We start from the raw sequence: 19203 nt of genomic DNA on the forward strand, positions 1-19203 counted from the left end.
CAAGTCAGGGCTGGAGATTAAGATTTGACAGTCACCACCATTTAGGTTGTTCTGGGGCCACAGGACCTAGCTGAGAGCACGCAGGGTGAGTCAGGAGAATGAGCAAAAGGTTCTCTGAGGACAGAGAAACTAGCAGGCTTGTGCTGTACTGTATTCTGTCATGCTGCATATATTCTCACAGAAGTATGACACAAAATATACTACTAACAACAATAAAAACAGCAATGATGTCCAACACTTGGACACTGTTCTAAGCACCTTCTATACATTAACTCACAATTTTCACAAAACCTTATAAAGCAGGTACTGTTATTTTTATTTTATTTTATGGAAGAGACCGAGCATATAGGAAGCAAGTTACTGTGACTTGCTCAAGGTCACACTGTTAGTATGTGATGCATCTGGCCCTAGGGTCCAGGTTTTTATTTTTTTTCCCATAAATACACAAATCTTTTTTATTTTTTAAATTTAAATTCAAGTTAGTTAATATATGGTGTAATACTGGTTTCAGGAGAATTTAGTGATTCATCACTTACAATTAACACCCAGTGCTCACCCCAACAAGTGCCCTCCTTAATGCCCATCACCCATTTAGCCCATCCCCCACCCACCTCCCCTCCAGCAACCCTCAGTTTGTTCTCTATAGTTAAGAGTCTCCTATGGTTTGCCTTCCTCTTTTTTTATCTTATTTTATTTTTCCTTCCCTTCCCCTTTGTTCATCTGTTTTGTTTCTTAAATTCCACATATGAGTGAAATCAGATGATATCTGTCTCTTTGACTGACTTATTTTGCTTAGCATAATACCCTCTAGTTCCATCCACATTGTTGCAAATGGCAGGTTTTCATTCTTATTGATGGCTGAGTAATATGCCACTGCATATATATACCACATCTTTATCCATTCATCGGTTAATGGACATTTGGGCTCTTTCCCAATAAATAACTGGGCTCTTTCCCAATAAAATAATTTGGCTATTGTTGATAATGCTGCTATAAACACTGGGGTACATGTGCCCCTTCAAATCAACATTTTTGTATCCTTTGGATAAATATCTAATAGTGCAATTTCTGGGTCTTTGGGTAGCTCTATTTTTAACTTTTTGAGGAACCTCTCTATTGTTTTCCAGAGTGGATGCACCAGTTTGCATTCCCACTAATAGTGCAAAAGGGTTCCCCTCTCTCTGCCATCCTTACCAACATCTGCTGTTTACTGTTGATGTCATCCTTTCTGACAGGTGGTAGGTTTTGATTTGTTATTTCCCCGATGCACAGTGATACTGAACATTTTTTCATGTGTTTGTTAGCCACTTGTTATGTCTTCTTTGGAGAAATGTCTGTTCATGTCTTCTGTCCATTTCTTAACTGATTATTTATTTTTTGGGTGTTGATTTTGATAATTTTTTTTTAAAGATTTTATTTGTTTATTTGACAGAGAGAGACAGCGAGAGAGGGAACACAAGCAGGGGGAGTGGGAGAGGGAGAAGCAGGCTTCCCACTGAGCAGGGAGCCCAAAGTGGGGCTCAATCCCAGGACCCTGGGACCATGACCTGAGCCGAAGGCAGACACTTAATGACTGAGCCACCCAGGTGCCCCAATTTTGATGAGTTCTTTACAGATTCTGGATATTAGTCCTTTATCTGATACGTCATTTGCAAATATCTTCTCCCATTCCATAGGCTGCATTTTCGTTTTGTTGATTGTTTCCTTTGCGTACAGAAGCTTTTTATCCTGATGAAGTCCCAACAGTTCATTTTTGCCTTTGTTTCCCTTGCCTCTGGAGATGTATCTAGCAAGAAGTTGCTGAGGTCAGGGTCAAAGAGGTTGCTGCCTGTGTTGTTCTTTAGGATTTTGACGGTCTTCTGTCTCACATTTAGTTCTTCCATTCACTTTGAATTTATTTTTGTGTATGGTGTAAGAAGGTGGTCCAGTTTCATTCTTCTGCATGTCACTGTCCAGTTTCCCCAACACCATTTGTTGAAGAGACTGTCTTTTTTCGATTGGATATCCTTTCCTGCTTTGTTGAAGATTAGTTGACTATATATTTGTGGATCCATTTCTGGGTTCTCCATTCTGTTCCACTGATCTATGTGTCTGTTTTTGTGCCAGTACCATATTGTCTTGATGATTTCAGCTTGTAATACAGCTTGAAGTCTGGGATTGTGATGCCTTCCTCTTTGCTTTTCTTTTTCAACATTACTTTGGCTATTTGGGGTCTTGTGTGGTTCCATACAAATTTTAGGATTGTTTGTTCTAGTTCTGTGAAAAATGTTGGTGCTATTTTGATCAGGTTTGTTTTAATTCTAGACCTGAGCTCCCAAGTAATATATCGTAAAAATATAAGTCTTATTCCCCAGCAAATACTTTGAAAGATCCTAAAAAGAAGGGTAGGGATTATGGCTTATGCTTCTGTCTCCCGCATATGGATAAAATCAAATACAAAATGCTAAAGATGTACTTGATTATATAACACACATTAAGTTAAAATTATATAACACATATTAAGTTAAAATTTTAAAAGTCCTGGGGCACCTGGCTGGCTTGGTCAGTAGAGGGTGCCACTCTTGATCTCGGGGTTGTAAGTTTGAGCCCCATGCTGGGTATAGAGATTACTTAAAAATAAAATCTTTAAAAAATAAAATAAAATTTAAAGTATCTACAAAATTAAACCGGATAATTGAGGTTAATCACTTTCAAGGGATTCAATGATAAAGACACTAATAACTCCTTAGAAATGAAATGTTTTCTATAACTTTGAAGTTTTGCTACTTTTGTTAAAATATCCCAAGCAAAGATTCTCTAGATTTAGAAAAAGATCACATATTAAATGGCTTAAAATCATTTTGCTCCATCCATCCATGGTTAATAGTATGAGATAAAAAATTAAAAACCTATAAAAGATACATTTTGATTAATGAGCCAAGAGCAAGCTTCTCAAGAACTATCATTCATAGTATAACTGCCACCACCATATCCATTGTTTTGTTCAGCTAATAGTACTGAGTGTGCCTCAACTGATGAATGAGGTTTTATTTTTTAATCAGTATCATCATTAATAGATCAATAACACACAAGCTTAGAAGAATCTGCTTCCCCGAGAAATGTGAAAGCTTCCAGCGGTTTGAGGATTAGATTTCAATCACTTTCTTTGGAAGGCTATTTAATTATTAAAAACAACAGACAATTTCTTCCCTCACCCCCCTCCCCATCCCACAATATAAGCCATTTGGAGGCAAAAAATGACTCATGATCCAGGATTATCTTATTCTTGCTACAAACACCCACTTTGACTACTCCGATCATTTCACTTGAGAATTAAGAAGTGAATTATTTTTCACACTCAAATGTATTTTACCACCACAGACTAAAAGGGAAAACCAAAATACAGTGTGGTGGCAATCTGAGATTTAAAAAAAACAAAACAAAAACCCAACTAGATGAAATATTTAAAATGTGCACAGCTCAAACTGGACAGAGGCACCTGGAATTGGGTCCCTAATGAATGACTGATAAGGACTCCTGGCATTACTTTTCAGTCCTTTTTCTTCCTTAAGAATACGTTGCTTTTCTAAAAAACATAATTATTCACAATCAGCTTCTCTTTTGGAAAGTATGTTTGTGCTCCTACTCAGAGACAGACAATGGATTCAATGACGATAAGCCATTTAATTTCTTTGTCAGAAACCTTATGCCCAGGACTAGAAACAATCTAACATGGAACTCTGCTTCCAGTGTCAGATTATCTGTGTTTAGTGAAAACTGCACTGATATTTACAACCCCCCCCCCTTAACTCCAAATGTTGCACATAAAGAAGCCAGTGTGAACATGAAGGCTCCTTATTAAAAGAAAAAGAAACAATTTCAGTGCCTCAGTTTTACTGATGTAGATCTCATTTACTGTGTTGATGTAACTTCTCCAAATGAAAAACAAATGACATCACTTTATAATGGTGTTGCTGAAGGATGATGAAGGTGATGACTTTGGTCTTAACAACTCATTATGTGTTTCTTTGTATTTCAACAGTTTTCAGAGATGTGGAATTCTGAATTTTGACAGTGCGCCTTTAAGAGCCCAATCTTAGCTGCTTCACAATGTTGTAAATCAAAGGACTTACTGGGCCTCTGGTAGGCTGCCAAAAGCAAGCGGTAAGACAGGCCAAACACATGTCTGTAGTTACAGTTTCAGCTGTGTACGATCAACTGCTAAATCCCTGGGTTAGGCCCTATTTGTTTTACTGCGAAGGCAGTTTTTGCAGCAGTGAGTCTAGTATAATTCAGAGATGTGATCTCTCTATAAAAAGTCACGACTGTCCCCAAACACACCATCGAATCCTGTGCTACTAACCTTATTTCACCAAGCCCAGACTTGGATTCCTTCAGAAGGACTCCCCATTGGATTATCTCATTGTGGGACAGGCACCATGAACTTTCCTGTCTCTTTTGGTTTAAGCCTATTAACTCGAACAGGGCTTGCATGGAAAGCCAGCAGGCTCACAAGGGTCGAGCTAGAAGGTGGGGGCAGGCTCAGCCTTTCTCGGGGAAACGCTGCCAGCATGAAGCCCAGGCAGTGCCCAGTGTGTGGTGTGCTGCCAAGCCTGCACGTGGGGCAGGGCCGGGGGGCCGGAAGGTTCGCAGCGTGTGGGCAGAGGCTAGCGTGTCTGAGAACCATCTAGTTTCTGAATAAATCCAATCTGGTGAAGGCCTGGTACCCCTGAACCCAGCTTGTGTCACTATGATACTGAAACCCAGTGAGAGAAATTCCAAGATAAAGAAACCCTGGCTCAGAGTTCCCAAGGTACAATACAGCTTTACACAGTACAGCAGCTGACAACGGGATCTGGCATGTGGGTTCAGTAAGTGGGCTAAAATAGAGCCCTGTCCAATAATGCCATATAAAATCATATGAACCGCTGGGGTTTTCTCTCTGGGAGACGTCGGGGAATCTATGTAGAATGAGTATCATAAAAGTTTCAGAATGGGACCCCAAGCGAATTAACACATGTGTCTGCACGCATGCCAAGAATGAATTCACCCACTACTTAATTGCCTCCAACTCACGATTTCTAACGTGGTATCCAGTCCTGTAGGGAAGGGCTTTGTGCCAGTAAGCATTTGTCAAAACACTTAATGATAATTTATGCTTTGGGACCAGCACCTGACCTTGGGGGCATTGCTGAAATATCAGGCATTTTGTGGTAGGTGGAAAAAATGGATCTTACATGATACTATGAAGGAGAAAAGAAAAAAAACTGGGACATGATTGCTGAGGTAAGACAACTATTCAAAGAAAAAAAAAAAAGGCTTTTTTAAAAAAAGTTCCAACCTCCATTACAGGAGGTTGAAAACCTTGTACAGGGCTACCCTTCACTTAGATTTCCCAACTGTTAACATTTTGCCATATGGGCCTTATTTCCTTTTCTCTCCCTCTCTATCTTTTCTCTTGGATTGATTGAAAGTAACTTGCAGATATTATGATACTTAGGAAACATTTTTTTTTAACTTCAATTATGATTTTCATTTTCTTAATATTGCCACTTTAAAAAAAAGATTTTTATTTATTTATATGACAGAGAGAGAGAGAGAGAGAGCATGAGCAGGGGGAGCGACAGGCAGAGTGAGAGGGAGAAGCAGGCTCCCTGCTGAGGGGAGGGATCTGACCGGAGCTAAAGGCAGACGCTTAACCGACTGAGCCACCCAGGCGCCCCTTAGCAAACATTTCTTAAGAATGAGAATCTTCTCCTTCATAATCATACCACCACTGTCATATCTCAGAAAATGAATTCAATAATGTCCTTTAATATGCAGTCTGTCTATGTTTAAATTTCCCCAGTTGTCCTTAAAATGCCTTTTGTAACTCGCTTTTTGGATTCAAAATCTAATGAAAGTTCACATATTGTCTTTGGTTATTTTATTTAAGACACTTCCTAGTAGTTTAAATGTTAATTCTTTTTCTAAATGAAATCAGCCTTTTATCTTAGAATCTGGCATCCTATCTGTAATACATGGAGCCTTAGGTCATGATGACCTTTCTCCAAGTGCTCATTCCCTGAGGATAATGTGTCCTTTGGAGGAAACCAGGAGATAAGGTGATGAAAAAAACCGCCTTGTCTGTAGGAAGGTTCTAGAATGGTAGGGGACAAGAGTTTAGGTCAAAGGGCAGCAATCTCTTTTTGGCCTGAGTTACACACCTCTCTCCCCTCATTTCCCACTCCCATCTGTAGTCTCTTTCACTTTTTATAACTTCTGGCAAGATCTAGTGTGAATAAAAGATAAAGTTACAGACTATGAGGCACTTAAAAAAGGGACTTTGCTTGTATTTATTTTTTTCCTTTTAAATTTCAAGAAGATTAAAAGAGAAAGGGTAACATTTACACAGTCCCTTTTAAACTATAATCCTTTTTTCCCCATTGTTTTTCTCATCTGTAAAAATGGGGAAAGTTATAGCCCAGCTCAATATATAGTTTAGAACAATGTCTAGCACAGAAAAAGCCCTATAGAAGTGATAGCTCTTCTTGTGTTATTATTACTAGCTACAGCGGTATATTTCATTAGATTTTTTTTCTCAAGTAAAATCAATGTCTGTGGAAAGAAAAAAAAGAAAAGTCGCCCAAACTGGTTTAACTGGTTCCTAGAGTCCACGAAGGCATTAGATGTGACAACAAATACTGGCCCACTAAACCCAAGGGGGTGGAGCTGGAAGGCTGGACAGGTCCCAGAGGGTAAGGAAGCAGTGGCTGGGTGGTCAGCAGGTGGGCGCAGGTGCAGCTCCGCCCAGTCTTCTCCCCATTAGGGGCACCAGGTGTTAGGAGCACCAGGCTGGGCAGAGCGTTCCTCAGGAGCTCTGGGCTGGCTTTTCAGCCCTCCCCAGACTGCACTATTCCTCCTCAAGGTTAGCACCAAGTTAGAGTTCCAGGGAGAACCTGATTATTACACGGTTACAGCAAAAGCCCAATCTAAACAGTGTTCTCTGCTTCTTAAAACAAACCCACAACTCACACTCTTCATGGAATATCTATGTGACACAATACAAAAACCATGTCATCCTCCCCGTCTGCTTCAAATAACTGACCTTCTCCAAGGGTCCTCTGCAACAAGTCATGTTTGGCTTGAAGTTTTGTGATGAGATTACTACCTTCCAAATATTCTCTGAGTTTCTGCAAAAGAAAAGATTCATTTTTAACTTAAAAAAATATATTTCATGTCAAGGAACTTCCGGCAGGGTATCTAAAATCCAGCCACTTTTATCTGCTAGATTCTAGAACCTTGCTACTCCGAGTACAGTCTGATGCAGACCAGCATTATCCGCCATCATCTGGGAGCCTATCAGGGATGCAGACTCCCAGGTCCCTCCTTCCCAAGACCTACTGGAATCAGAACCTGCATGTTAACAAGCTCTCCTGGTGAAATGTATGTACATTAACGTTTAAAAGTGGTCTTAGAGCAGCCCTCTTTAAATCTGAGGAACTTTTACAAAAGTACTAACTCCTAAATCCTATCTCAGACCCAAGAGAACTGGGAACTCCAAGGGCAGACAGTAGTCTGTAGTTTAATAAAGAACCCAGGTGATTCCAATCCAACTCTAGAAGCTGTGTTTGGGGACCCCAGATCTGAGCCCCAAGAGCGTCTGGGAAGTGACAGACGTACCATGAAGTAGAACTGCTCCGTCTCCTGCTGGTTTGCTCTTCTCTTGGCAATGCTGGGCTTACTCAGGTATGTCTCGGAGACCGTGGACTTCACAGACTCTGTGGAACGGCTGTGCTGGAAGCATTCAGAGACATCGTAGTCCTCGATGGTGACCATATCTTGTATGGTCTGCAACGTGGCTTCGGTTGTTTTCTTAACCTGGGGACAGGAACACATTTCTCCTGTTACCACATGATTTTGTGGATCCCACACTCAGAATCTACTCTGTCAGGCAGAGGTGAAGACATATGCCCTGCCCCAAGAAGAGGAGAGAGAGACAGGTAAACATCACCCACTACCACCAATATGAAGAGAGGCTCTCTTTAATATCATTCTCAAGAGGATATTTCTGTGTATTTGGATCCTTATAAATCTCATGTATATCACTGGGTACTCTTCTCAGTTAATTTTTTATTTATTTAAAAGATTTTATTTATTTATTTGACACAGAGAGAGAGAACACAAGCAGGGGGAGAGGAGAGAGAGAAGCAGGCTCCCTACTGAGCAATGAGCCTGATGTGGGGTTTGATCCCAGGACCCTGGGATCATGAGCTGAGCTGAAGGCAGACGCTTAACCAACTGAGCCACCCAGGCGCCACTCAATTACACTTTTTAAAGTAACTTTTTAAAATTGGAAGTTAAACTACACACAAAAAATACACATAAGTATATAGCTTGATGAATGATCAGAGTGAACACACTTACGTGACCACCACTCAGATCAAGAAATATGGTACGTTACAAATCCTTGTACTTCTCCTAATTACCACACACTCCTTTCTCTTTCCCAAAGGCAGCCATTATCCTGATGTCTAACATGTGTTAGTTTTAGCCTTTTTGTGCTTCATATACATGGAATCCTGCAGCATGTATGATTTTTGTCTTGTTTCTGTTGTTCAACTTCATGTAGTAAGATTTATTCATTTCTTGGGAGTACAGTAGTTCATTGCTGAATATTCATTGTAGGAATACATCATAATCCATCCCTTTTACTGTTGATACTCACTTATTTCTAGTTTTGGGCCATTGAAAATACTGCCATGAATACATGTCTAGCAAACATGAGCAGAATTGCTGCTTATAGGGTTTGCCAGACTGTTTTCCAAAATTATTGTTCTGATTTGTATTCCCACTAGCACAGTAAGAGAGAGTTCCTGCTACTCTACATCAAGAGTTCGTATTATCAGTTTTTAAAATTTAAACCATTGTGCTGGGGTGTGTGTAATGGTGTCTTACTGTGGTTTTAATATGCATTCCTCTGATGCCTGAGATTGAGCTCATTATAATACATTTAAGATAATTTGGATTTCCTCTCTTGGAAATACTTTGGTTAAACCTCTTGCTCAATTTTCCACTGGGTTATGAGTTTTTTTCTTATTTGTAGACATGGATATGAGTCTTTCGTTAGTTATATGTGTTGCAAATATCTTTTCCCACTCTGCTCTGGCTTTTCACTCTAGTATCTAGATGAACTGTCTCTAATTTTAATGTAATTGATTTACCAGTCCCTTCCTTTATGATTAGTACTTTTTGGGTCCTATTTAAGAAATATTTTCCTATCTCAGAGCCATAAAGATACTCTTCTATGTTATCTTCTAGGAGCTTTTTATCTTCTACATTTATCTTGCACAATTAAGTCATATTCTACCTTTGCTCAAAGTCTAGTGTAAATCGGTAGCTTTATCCTTTTTCCAATGTACAGAATTTAGAGCACCTTAACTTCATTTACTTATTTATATGCTTTTTATAATGTATTATAATAGAATATGTATGTAAATATTAACATGTATTTAAATACCTCAGTTGTTATATATAGTCAGTATTCATTTTGCTTTATCCATATATTAGTTACATTATTTGACCTCCTTTCCTTATATTTTTAAGAGTAACTCCCTGCCTTTAGAAATTCCTTTTAGCATGAGTCTGCTGGTGGTGAACTCTTTTTTTGTTGACTAGAAAATGTCTTTTATTTCACTTTCATTTATGAAAGTATTTTTTCCTGGTTGGCAGTTTATTTTCTTTCTTTCTTTTTTTTTGTTTAAAGATTTTAGTTATGGGCGCCTGGGTGGCTCAGTTGGTTAAGCGACTGCCTTTGGCTCAGGTCATGATCCTGGAGTCCCGGGATCGAGTCCCACGTTGGGCTCCCTGCTCAGTGGGGAGTCTGCTTCTCCCTCTGACCCTCTTCCCTCTCGTGCTCTCTATCTCTCATTCTCTCTCTCTCAAATAAATAACTAAAATCTTTAAAAAAAAAAATAAAGATTTTAGTTATTTATTTGACAGAGAGAGAGAGAGGCAGTCTCCCTGCTGAGCAGGGAGCCCGATGAGGGGCTCGAACCCAGGACGCTGGGATGATGACCTGAGCTTAAGGCAGATGCTTAACGACTGAGCCACCCAGGCCCCTATTTTCTTTCAATACATTGAAGATACTCACTATATTTTCTTGCTTCTATGTTCCTGTTGAATGAGAAGTTTGCTGTGAGTCTATTGCCACTTTGCTTGCTTCTCCAGCTGCTTTTAAAGTTTTCTACATTAAAAAAAATTTTTTTTTTTTTTTATTTGGGAGAGAGCACAAGCGGGGGGAGGGGCCTAGGGAGAAGGAGAAGCAGATTCCCTGCTGAGTAGCCCGACTCGGGCTGATCTCAGGACCCTGGGATCATGACCTGAGTCAAAGGCAGATGCTCAACCAACTGAGCCACCCAGGCTCAGTTTTATTTTATTTATTTTTATTGTTTTACCATGATGTGTTTATATAAGGATTTAAAAAAATATATTCTACCTGGATTTTTTTGGACTTCTTGAATTGTGTGATATTTTTCATAAACTCTAATAAATTTTCAGCTTTTATCTCTGTAAATATTATCTCCTTTTCTATTGTTTTCCTTTCTGGGAGTTTAATTAGTATGCTAAACATCACTGTGTTCTCTATATCTGTTACCCTTCTCTTTGTATTTTTTTTTAAAGATTTTTATTTATTTATTTGAAAGAGAGTGAGCAAGTGCATACATGAGTGCGGGGGAGGAGCAGAGGGAGAGGGACAAGCAGACTCCCCGCTGAGCAGGGAGCCCAACATGGGGCTCATTCCCAGGACTCTGAGATGATGACCTGAGCCAAAGTCAGATGCTTAACTGACTGTGCTACCCATGTGTTCCTTTCTTTGTATTTTCTTTCCTTTTGTTTTTCCATGCTGCATTTTGATTATTTTCTTCTGATTTGTCCTCCACTTTGATAATTCACTCGTCAGCTGTGTTGAATCTGATGTTAAAACCATCCACTGATTTGTTAGCTTGGGGCACTGTAGTTCTCACTTTTAGAATCTCTATGAGGTACATTTTAAAATCTGTTATTTCACTGTTTGTAGGTTATGGTTCCCTACTGAAATCTAAGCTTGGCTTTTATCTCCTCGACCACAGTGAGTAACTCTTTTACAGTTCATTTCTGATAATGTTAATATTTGGAGTTCCTGTGGGCATCTCTCTGTGATCTGACGTCTGTTTGCTGGACGTTTTGGTAGTTATCTGAAGTCTAGGGTGAGACTATCATCTTCTAGAGAGAATGTCTACTTATTTTTCAAGCTAATCAGGGAACTAATAGTTCCAAATCACTGGGTTTTATTTTTGTTCAAAATATTTGATGCTCTTCCTTTTGGCAACATATGGTTCTCTCTGCCATGGACTTCAGGCTTGGCCAGACACCTTGTTCAGGACAGTGAAATGTGAAATAATCAGCTGAGTGACTCAGTTCACTATTACAGGAAGTAGAAATAGTTTCAATTACTCTTTTCTTTTAATCAACAAAATACTGTTTAGGGAAGAAGTAATGGCAATCAGTGTTAGTTCTGATACTAAAAGAGATCATGTGATAAAATAAAACAAAAAAGTACAAAGAAAATTAACAAACTTAGTCATTATTGCTGGGGATGTACACAATGCAAAGGAGAGATATAACTGGAAAAAAGCATATTAAAGGTTATTTAAAAAAACAATACTGTAATGGTTACTTTAAGGAAGTCATGATTACATATTTATAGGCTGAATGAAAAGACTCACCACCCCAGAGGTGACATCAGCAAGACAGCAAAATAGGAGGTTCCCTTGTACATATTCCACCCTGCCCCACTGCAACAGTAACCTGGCGGCCATCCACGGACAAAAGTGCATTTGTGGGAGCTTTGGGATGCAGGTTAAGGACTTGTAAAACCTTGGTGGAGCCCAGGACTGAGGAGGACCAATTTGAGAAAGCAGGCCTGGGCCCAGGTGGGAGGCTTGCCAACCCTGGTCCTGGCTACTGACCCAGAAATAGCCAGGTCCCCCTGGGGACTCCATTATGGTCCTATTTGGCTTTGGTCCTGTCACCAGAACTACCTGCCAAGGGACCCAAGAAGAATTGCATCTCCCTGGGCTTCAAGTAATAGGCCTGCTGACTGTGGTCCCAGCTATGGACAGTGAAGCAGCCCATGATGGGGTTCCAGTCCCTCTCCGCCCTGGTCATGGAGCAGTCTTCCATTAACAGGGACTTGCTAGAAGGCATGCTTCTCAGTGCTCCTGGAGGCAGACCTGTTGACCTCCATCTATCTGCAGATCTTGAAGTGGCCCTGTAACCTGGCTCCAGGTGGGAGACGTGTCTGTCCGTGCTCCTGGAGGCAGGCCTGCATACACCTTCGCCCAGGCTATGCATCCTGGGGTGGATCTGGGACAGGTACCAGCTCCCTTCAGCTGGGGTGCAGAGCCAATCCTACCTGTTAGGAACCTGTTCAGGAAACTGGTAGGTGTCACGCCCATTCAAGACCCTGGTAACAGACTATCTGTGGACTGACTGCGGGCCCTGAAGTGGACCCTTGTCCCAGCACCAGCCTTACTGCCCCAGGTCTTGGAGGCAGTACCATTTGCCCGGGGACCAGACAGGATCCACACCCAGCAGGTCCCACAGTAACAGGCCCCCAAACTGTGGACCCAGCAGCAGCCCTGTGATTTCTGTCATTGTCAACAACACCATTTTTTTTTTCCCTTTGCTCAACTTTCTTCTCTGAAGCAAGAGTGTCATGGTTAAATTTGGAATTGTCAGGAAGAATAAAGGATGTGACAGAAAACACCAGACAGGATGGCTGGGACTACATACTATCCCATGGGATGTTCTCGACGAAGAATAACACCAGGTTCTGACACACAAGTCATGTTAATAAGCCACAAGGAGGGAATATAATGAGGCAACTATGAAACAGCTAATATGAGGCTTGTAATGACTCCCTATTAGCAGCAGGAAAATGCAGTTAGCTTTGGTAGGAGAGGCCAAAAACGTGACAAGAAATTTATGAAAAACCCGAAGAATGTACAGCACTGGAGGAGTGCCCAGGTGGCCGGGACTCTGCGCTGAGAATCAAAATGAACAACAGAAGAGGTGACTTCCGTGGGCTACTGCAGACTGGCTCATTTGCCTTTTTACTCACATGACACTATAACCATTGGAGGAAACAAAACAGTTGTTTTGATTTTATTCTCTGAACACACTGTATTAGTTTCCCAGGGCTGCCGTCACAAAGTACCACAGGCTGGGGGCTTCAACAGCAGCAGTTTATTGTCCTACAGGTCAAAAGTCTGACATTAAGGTGCTGGTTCCTTCCTAGCGCCATGAGGGAAGGTCTGTTCCTGGCTTGCTGATGATCATCTTCTGTGTCTCTTCACACGGCCTTCTCTGTTTCTGTGTGAACATTTTCTCTTTATAAAAGGACACCAATCACACTGGGTGAAGGCCCACTCTAATGACCTCACTTTAATTACCTCTGTGAAGACCCCTGTCTTCAAATAATGTCATATACTAAACTACTGGGGGTTAGTACTGCAGCATATAAATTTTGGGGGGACACAATCCAACCTCTAACACACATATTGTTTTATGACACTGTGCCTTGCACATTACACAGGCCTATTCATCCTTTAAGACTCATCAGCCCATCTGGGAAGATGACCCCCAGCTCTGCCTTCCCTTCCCCAACTATTTACTTCTTGCCATGACTGACCTCGGATGCATTTCAATGCAGCACTATATCATTTCAGATGGGTTAAAAATCACCAGAAAGAGACCAGACACACATGCACACACACAGAGAAACTGGATTAATGCCATAGTTAACCAGCCCAGGGTACAGAAACTTATTGCCAGCACAGGCCACAGAAGGCAGGAGCAGAGGCAGAGCATCTTGCCATGGCCTTCCCTCGTTCCTGGTACAGATGCCAGTGACCTTGCCTTTGCTGGGGAATGAGGTGAATGATGCCAATTCCATTTCTCACAAGGACCTGCCACACCGTTGAGAGGGCTATGTTGTCCATCTCCAGTGGGAGCGACTTGAGGTTAGAGACAGCTTATTAATCTTTGTATCTCTCATCACTAGCACAGTGCCTGGGACACAGGGGATTATCCAAAAGGTTCAGTGAATGAACGGTAGAGGTTGAAGTCATCCTCCTTTTAAATCCACAGATGTCAAAGAAACATTCAGCACACACCAACAACATGTGCTTGCTTTGCTGACAGCCATCCTGAGCTCCACCATTCTATTTAGGCTGCCCTATCCCATGACTCATTTTTAGACCCTTTCTAGAAACTCTCCTCACTCTGCTTGGTAGTCTTCTGGATCAAGTTGCTTCTGTCAGGGAGTTAAAGCTTATTTGAAACTATATATATATGTATATATATATATATGTATATATACACACACACAAACACACACACACACATACACATTTGGTATTCTTCTGGATCAAGTTGTTTCTGTCAGGGAGTTAAAGCTTATTTGAAACTACACACACACACACACACACACACACACACACCATACACACTGCTTCTAAAAACACATGTTTTCAAAAAAAAAAGTGTTTTTGTGAATGACAGTTGATCCTTGTTTTCAATTTTGGTCAAGATAATGCTATCATTTGACAGATAAATGGCAGTTATCTTTTACTTAGGTTCCTACTGTTAACCTCATCAATAGAAGGTTGCAGACAAGTAAGAAATACTTAAAAAAAATACTTAAATAAGAAAAAATGAAGTTAAAGCCACAGAGAAGATCAAAAATAGTAATTATGATTAGGTAATTATCAAGCTCCACATCTTATACCAAGTCTTAGAAGAATCTGACAATACCCCTAAGGGTTTGATCGCTGATTTCCATGACTTGGCAGTCAGTGGTATTATGGGATGTTTTGGGGGGCAACGTGATTTTTCTACAAGGTATAACCAAAATCTCTCTTACTTCTCTCAAGTACCCAGGCCATGAAAACTGTTTCAAATGTTTACATAAAATCTTGTTCATTACGGCTGAAAATACCCTGTGTAAGGAATATATTTTTGGAACAGTCTATGAATTACTCCCTAGTAAACTGTCAGTTAAAGATTTTAAGTAAAGACAGGAAAATTTATACGGGGTTGTCAGTTCATTAAACAGTGTTGCAAATTAATTGAGGAATCACAGGCTCCTCTCTCTTCCATTCCCTTCAGGGGGATAAATCTATAACTTAAGAGAAAGTCATTTTATACATGAAGTTTTAGTCATGGCACAGAAGTGATCACTTATGAAAACTCTTATCTTCTGGACCAAATGTGGGGACAAATCTACTTGGGGCAAATGGGGCAAACTACTTAAAACTAAGGCTGTACTAAAAATATGAAAAGCATAATTGCTCTACTAAGACAATTCCTTCTCCTTTTCTTTGGCTGTGTCTAGATAAAGGGCGGAAAGAGGAACTCTAAGAAAAGGGAACTGTAGTCTATGGGAATTACTCCAGAGCTAGCTTGGAAAGAAAGGAGCAGAGGGAATGACCCCCATGCTGAAATCCCTGAAACAAAGATTAAAAGTGAACTTGAAGAATGTGTGCAAGACTGTGCAACATTAGATTGAAACAAGCTTAGAGAATATTTACAGTGTGAAAGGTATCAATGATTATTTAGATGTAGGTTGCTTTGAAAGTGTTTAAGAAAAAGAAAACAAAAAAAAAAAAATGAGGATAAAGTTGTGTGGGCAGCAGGCTCTGCTCCAATTCTATGCGTACAACCCACAGTGGGCACTAATAAATATTTGTTGGTGGGCCGACAGGAGGTTGAAATCATTAGGACTGAAGTACCAGTGATGCAAGTGTGCAGCATACTGAAACTGAAAGCTCATTCTGAAAGGCCTAACAGGCAAATGTGAAGTTGTGAGGAGACAACAATCCATTATAAATCTGTATCCACCCCAAATTCGATGAAGCCCTTCTCGACACTTCATTTAGCTTTTACCATGTGCCAGTATACTGAGGCCGTTTCACAAATGCTTACTGCTCTCTTTGTTCTAAGGCCGGTGCTGCAAACTCATATATCCTCAAGGGCCAAGGAAGTAGTGACAATAAGGCAAGTGGGCTGAGTGGGGAGCATGGCAAACAGGAAGCACATGCTCTCTGTCTAAAGGGAGCATCTCAGCTCCAGCCAGTTATTGTCCTGCAGAAATGCAGGTCTAGTATGATCAGACTTTCTAATTGTTTAGAAACTAGAAACAGATAGTTTTATTCAAAACTTCTAATTTTTAAATGACAGCAACTAATTTTTAAAAATCAAGCACTGTAAAGCAAACAAAATTTGTCCATGGCCTGTAGGCTCTTAGCATGGAAATTCCCTTCTAAAAAGGCTTCCTACAGTTTCAAATGGTGCCCATTATTTGTAGTTGTGTAAGATTTGGTGAAAAGGTTCATATTCTATTTAGCTGCACTGTCCATGCTTTTTGTAAACTTGGATGAGATTCTCTTTCAACTTTTATCTTTTCACTGGGCAGTCATAATTATTTTTAGTTAAATGAACTCTTTCCAGTGATTTTTGGACTTTGTGTATTTCTGTTTGTGCAGAGGCAGAGAATTATACATGTTTCTTTACTTGTATATTTTGGTTTGAGAGCAATGTGTCAATTTTTTGACCTCTATCAGTGGAGGATCAGAGGCAAATTCTTTATTTATGGTAGAGAAGAGTGCTATAAAGGACTCCAAATCAGGAATGATTGCTATTTTGTTCCCAAGTTACGTCCCTTACTTTTTGCATTATATAAATGACTTGTTATAGTCTGGCCCTCACCCAAGACAGATGCGAACTATGACATTCATCACTGTACTCCCTACACCTGGCAAAATATGTGGAACGTAGAAGCTGATGAACAAATATTTATTGTACTGAAATGAGCTGACTCACAGTGTCAAAATCCCTTAAGTTGGCTCTCAAAGTCTCTTGTCATCTGACTTCAGCTTCACCTTTGACTTAACCTCAAGGAGAGACTGGATGATGACCAAATTCCTCTGGGAAACCAAGGTTCTTCCAGGGCATTTTGAAATATATTGAAACAACTTTCCCCTCTTCTCTATCAATGGAAATCTACTGATTGTCAAAAATCCAATTTAAGGGGTGCCTGGGTGGCTCAGTCGTTAAGCGTCTGCCTTCAGCTTGGGTCGTGATCCCGGGGTCCTGGGATCGAGCCCCACATCGGGCTCCCTGCTCAGCGGGAAGCCTGCTTCTCCCTCTCCCACTCCCCCTGCTTGTGTTCCCTCTCTCGCTGTGTCTCTCTCTGTCAAATAAAATCTTAAAAACAAAAAAATCCAATTTAAATCTTCCTTTCATTGGAAATCCCATTCTATGACAGTGCATTTGTCCCATATCCAGCAGATCATAAACCACCAGTCATGCTCACTGGAAACATCAGGACAATCTAATTCATTTGTTTCTATGATAAATGCTTTTAACCCTCAGAAAGCACTACCTGCCACTATTAGTTTATAAGGACCCTGTGCTTCTCTACATTCTGCTCAAAAGGGCAAACATTAAGGGTCAAAACCTCAAAGGCCTGCAGAGGCCAGACAGGCAAGAGAAATGGAATAGTCCAATGTAAGAAAACTGGGAGTTGAATGACTATGGCAAAGTGGAATTCAAATACACCAGCTCTTCCCTTCATGAGGCAATGCAGGGTTAGCGTCGCCAGACTTGCTCATTTTCAACAGGCCAAAAACGTGGGAGCCAAACCAAACAGGTCTGTGGGCTGCCAGTTTTGACCTTGTGAAGAACACATTATTTTCCTAGAGTTTAGAGACTGTTTCCAAGTAAAACAGCAGGAGAATGCGCGCACACACACACACACACACACACACACACAAATTGGAAGTCACTAGATGTACAAACTGTAGATCTATTAGGATCCAGTAAACTGCATCAGGCAAGTATTTTGTGATGCCTCGCCAAAACCCCAAGCTCAAAAACACCTCCAGAAGAGCAATAGCTTTCCTTTGGAAAGGCTCATCTGTGAGATTTTACACAGCGACTGAAGCCTTAATCACATGGTTGCATCTTAAATACATGTGTGAATAAGGGCTGGTTTGGTTCTGTTAGAAGGAATGGAAGACAGAAAGCTGCAAGGGATTTTGACCAAACTAGACTGGTCTAGAAACATTATCACTGTTTCTTAACAGAATCAAATATATGTTCACAGAGTTCATAACATCCCATGAGATTAAAATAAAAGAGGGTATCAAAGTGCATTCTGGTAATTCATTTCAAGATGAATTATTGTTATTGTTTTCTTTTGTCTCTAGAAATACATATTTCTGGTGGAGTTGTCAGTCAAAGGGCTCTATGCATGAGCACAATATCTAAGCTGATCCATGAAAGAATCCCATTTCCTGTATGTAATGGCTGGTCCAGAAGTATCCATGATTGAAGTAAGGCCAATAAAGGATCCTAGTTCAGAGATAAGGACCCTGGGATGGGGTGAGATGGCAAGTTATAGGGACCATGTAGTTTGGGCTATCCCAGTATGAGGGAAAACAACTACCAACACATGTGAAGATACAACTTCAAAATGATGGAGAGATTCCTGATAATATCATCAGAATACAGATTCTATCATGCCCGAGGTTATGCAAACATTGACCAGTAAGTAAACTTTCTAACTTGAGTTTAGTTCGATTTGGGTTCCTGTAGGTGATGACTGAGAGCCTTAGAAACATTTGTGGTTCATATTTTAAGGAGAACGTGGATCCAATTAAATTAATTTCAGAAATAGGCAGCTGAACTGTATGACTGCTTTCTGGCTCAACATATATTTATAATTCACATTTTATGTTCTATCCACGTAAAGCCACTAATATCAGCAAATAAACAGTTTCCTATTCTCATTCAAGTACTATTTTAAAATATGATTTCTGTACTAATTGGATCAGTAATGCCATGTTTAGTACCAAAAATCTAAAGAATACAAAAAAGCAAAGAAATTACTAATTTCAGAAGTTAGGATTAAATTAACATGTCAGTCAAGTTTTATTTCCACACTTGTGTATTCTTGGACACATATGTTGAATTTGATCATTTATGGGAACTATTTTCAGTATGAATTATAAATTTAAAAATAAAATGTGTGTTTACGTGTGTATGTAGTAAATCCCTGGTAAAGGATTCATCTCTGGTAGAATACAGAATCTTTGCATTTATCTTCGACAAGGGGTATTTTAGGAACCATGATTTAGC

General features: G+C 40.2%; 1 protein-coding gene across 1 annotated transcript in view; it reads right to left on the reverse strand.

Annotated features, from left to right (window-relative positions):
* SRGAP1 (SLIT-ROBO Rho GTPase activating protein 1) overlaps window positions 1-19203 on the reverse strand; it is a 265860-nt gene that overhangs the window by 50472 nt on the left and 196185 nt on the right. The window contains 2 exon segments of the mRNA XM_027593051.2: window positions 7067-7151; window positions 7642-7839. Of these exon segments, the coding sequence (XP_027448852.2) occupies window positions 7067-7151; window positions 7642-7839 (283 nt within the window).

This window comes from Zalophus californianus, chromosome 9 (assembly GCF_009762305.2).
Source record: "Zalophus californianus isolate mZalCal1 chromosome 9, mZalCal1.pri.v2, whole genome shotgun sequence".
NCBI classification, from domain to species: Eukaryota; Metazoa; Chordata; class Mammalia; order Carnivora; family Otariidae; genus Zalophus; species Zalophus californianus.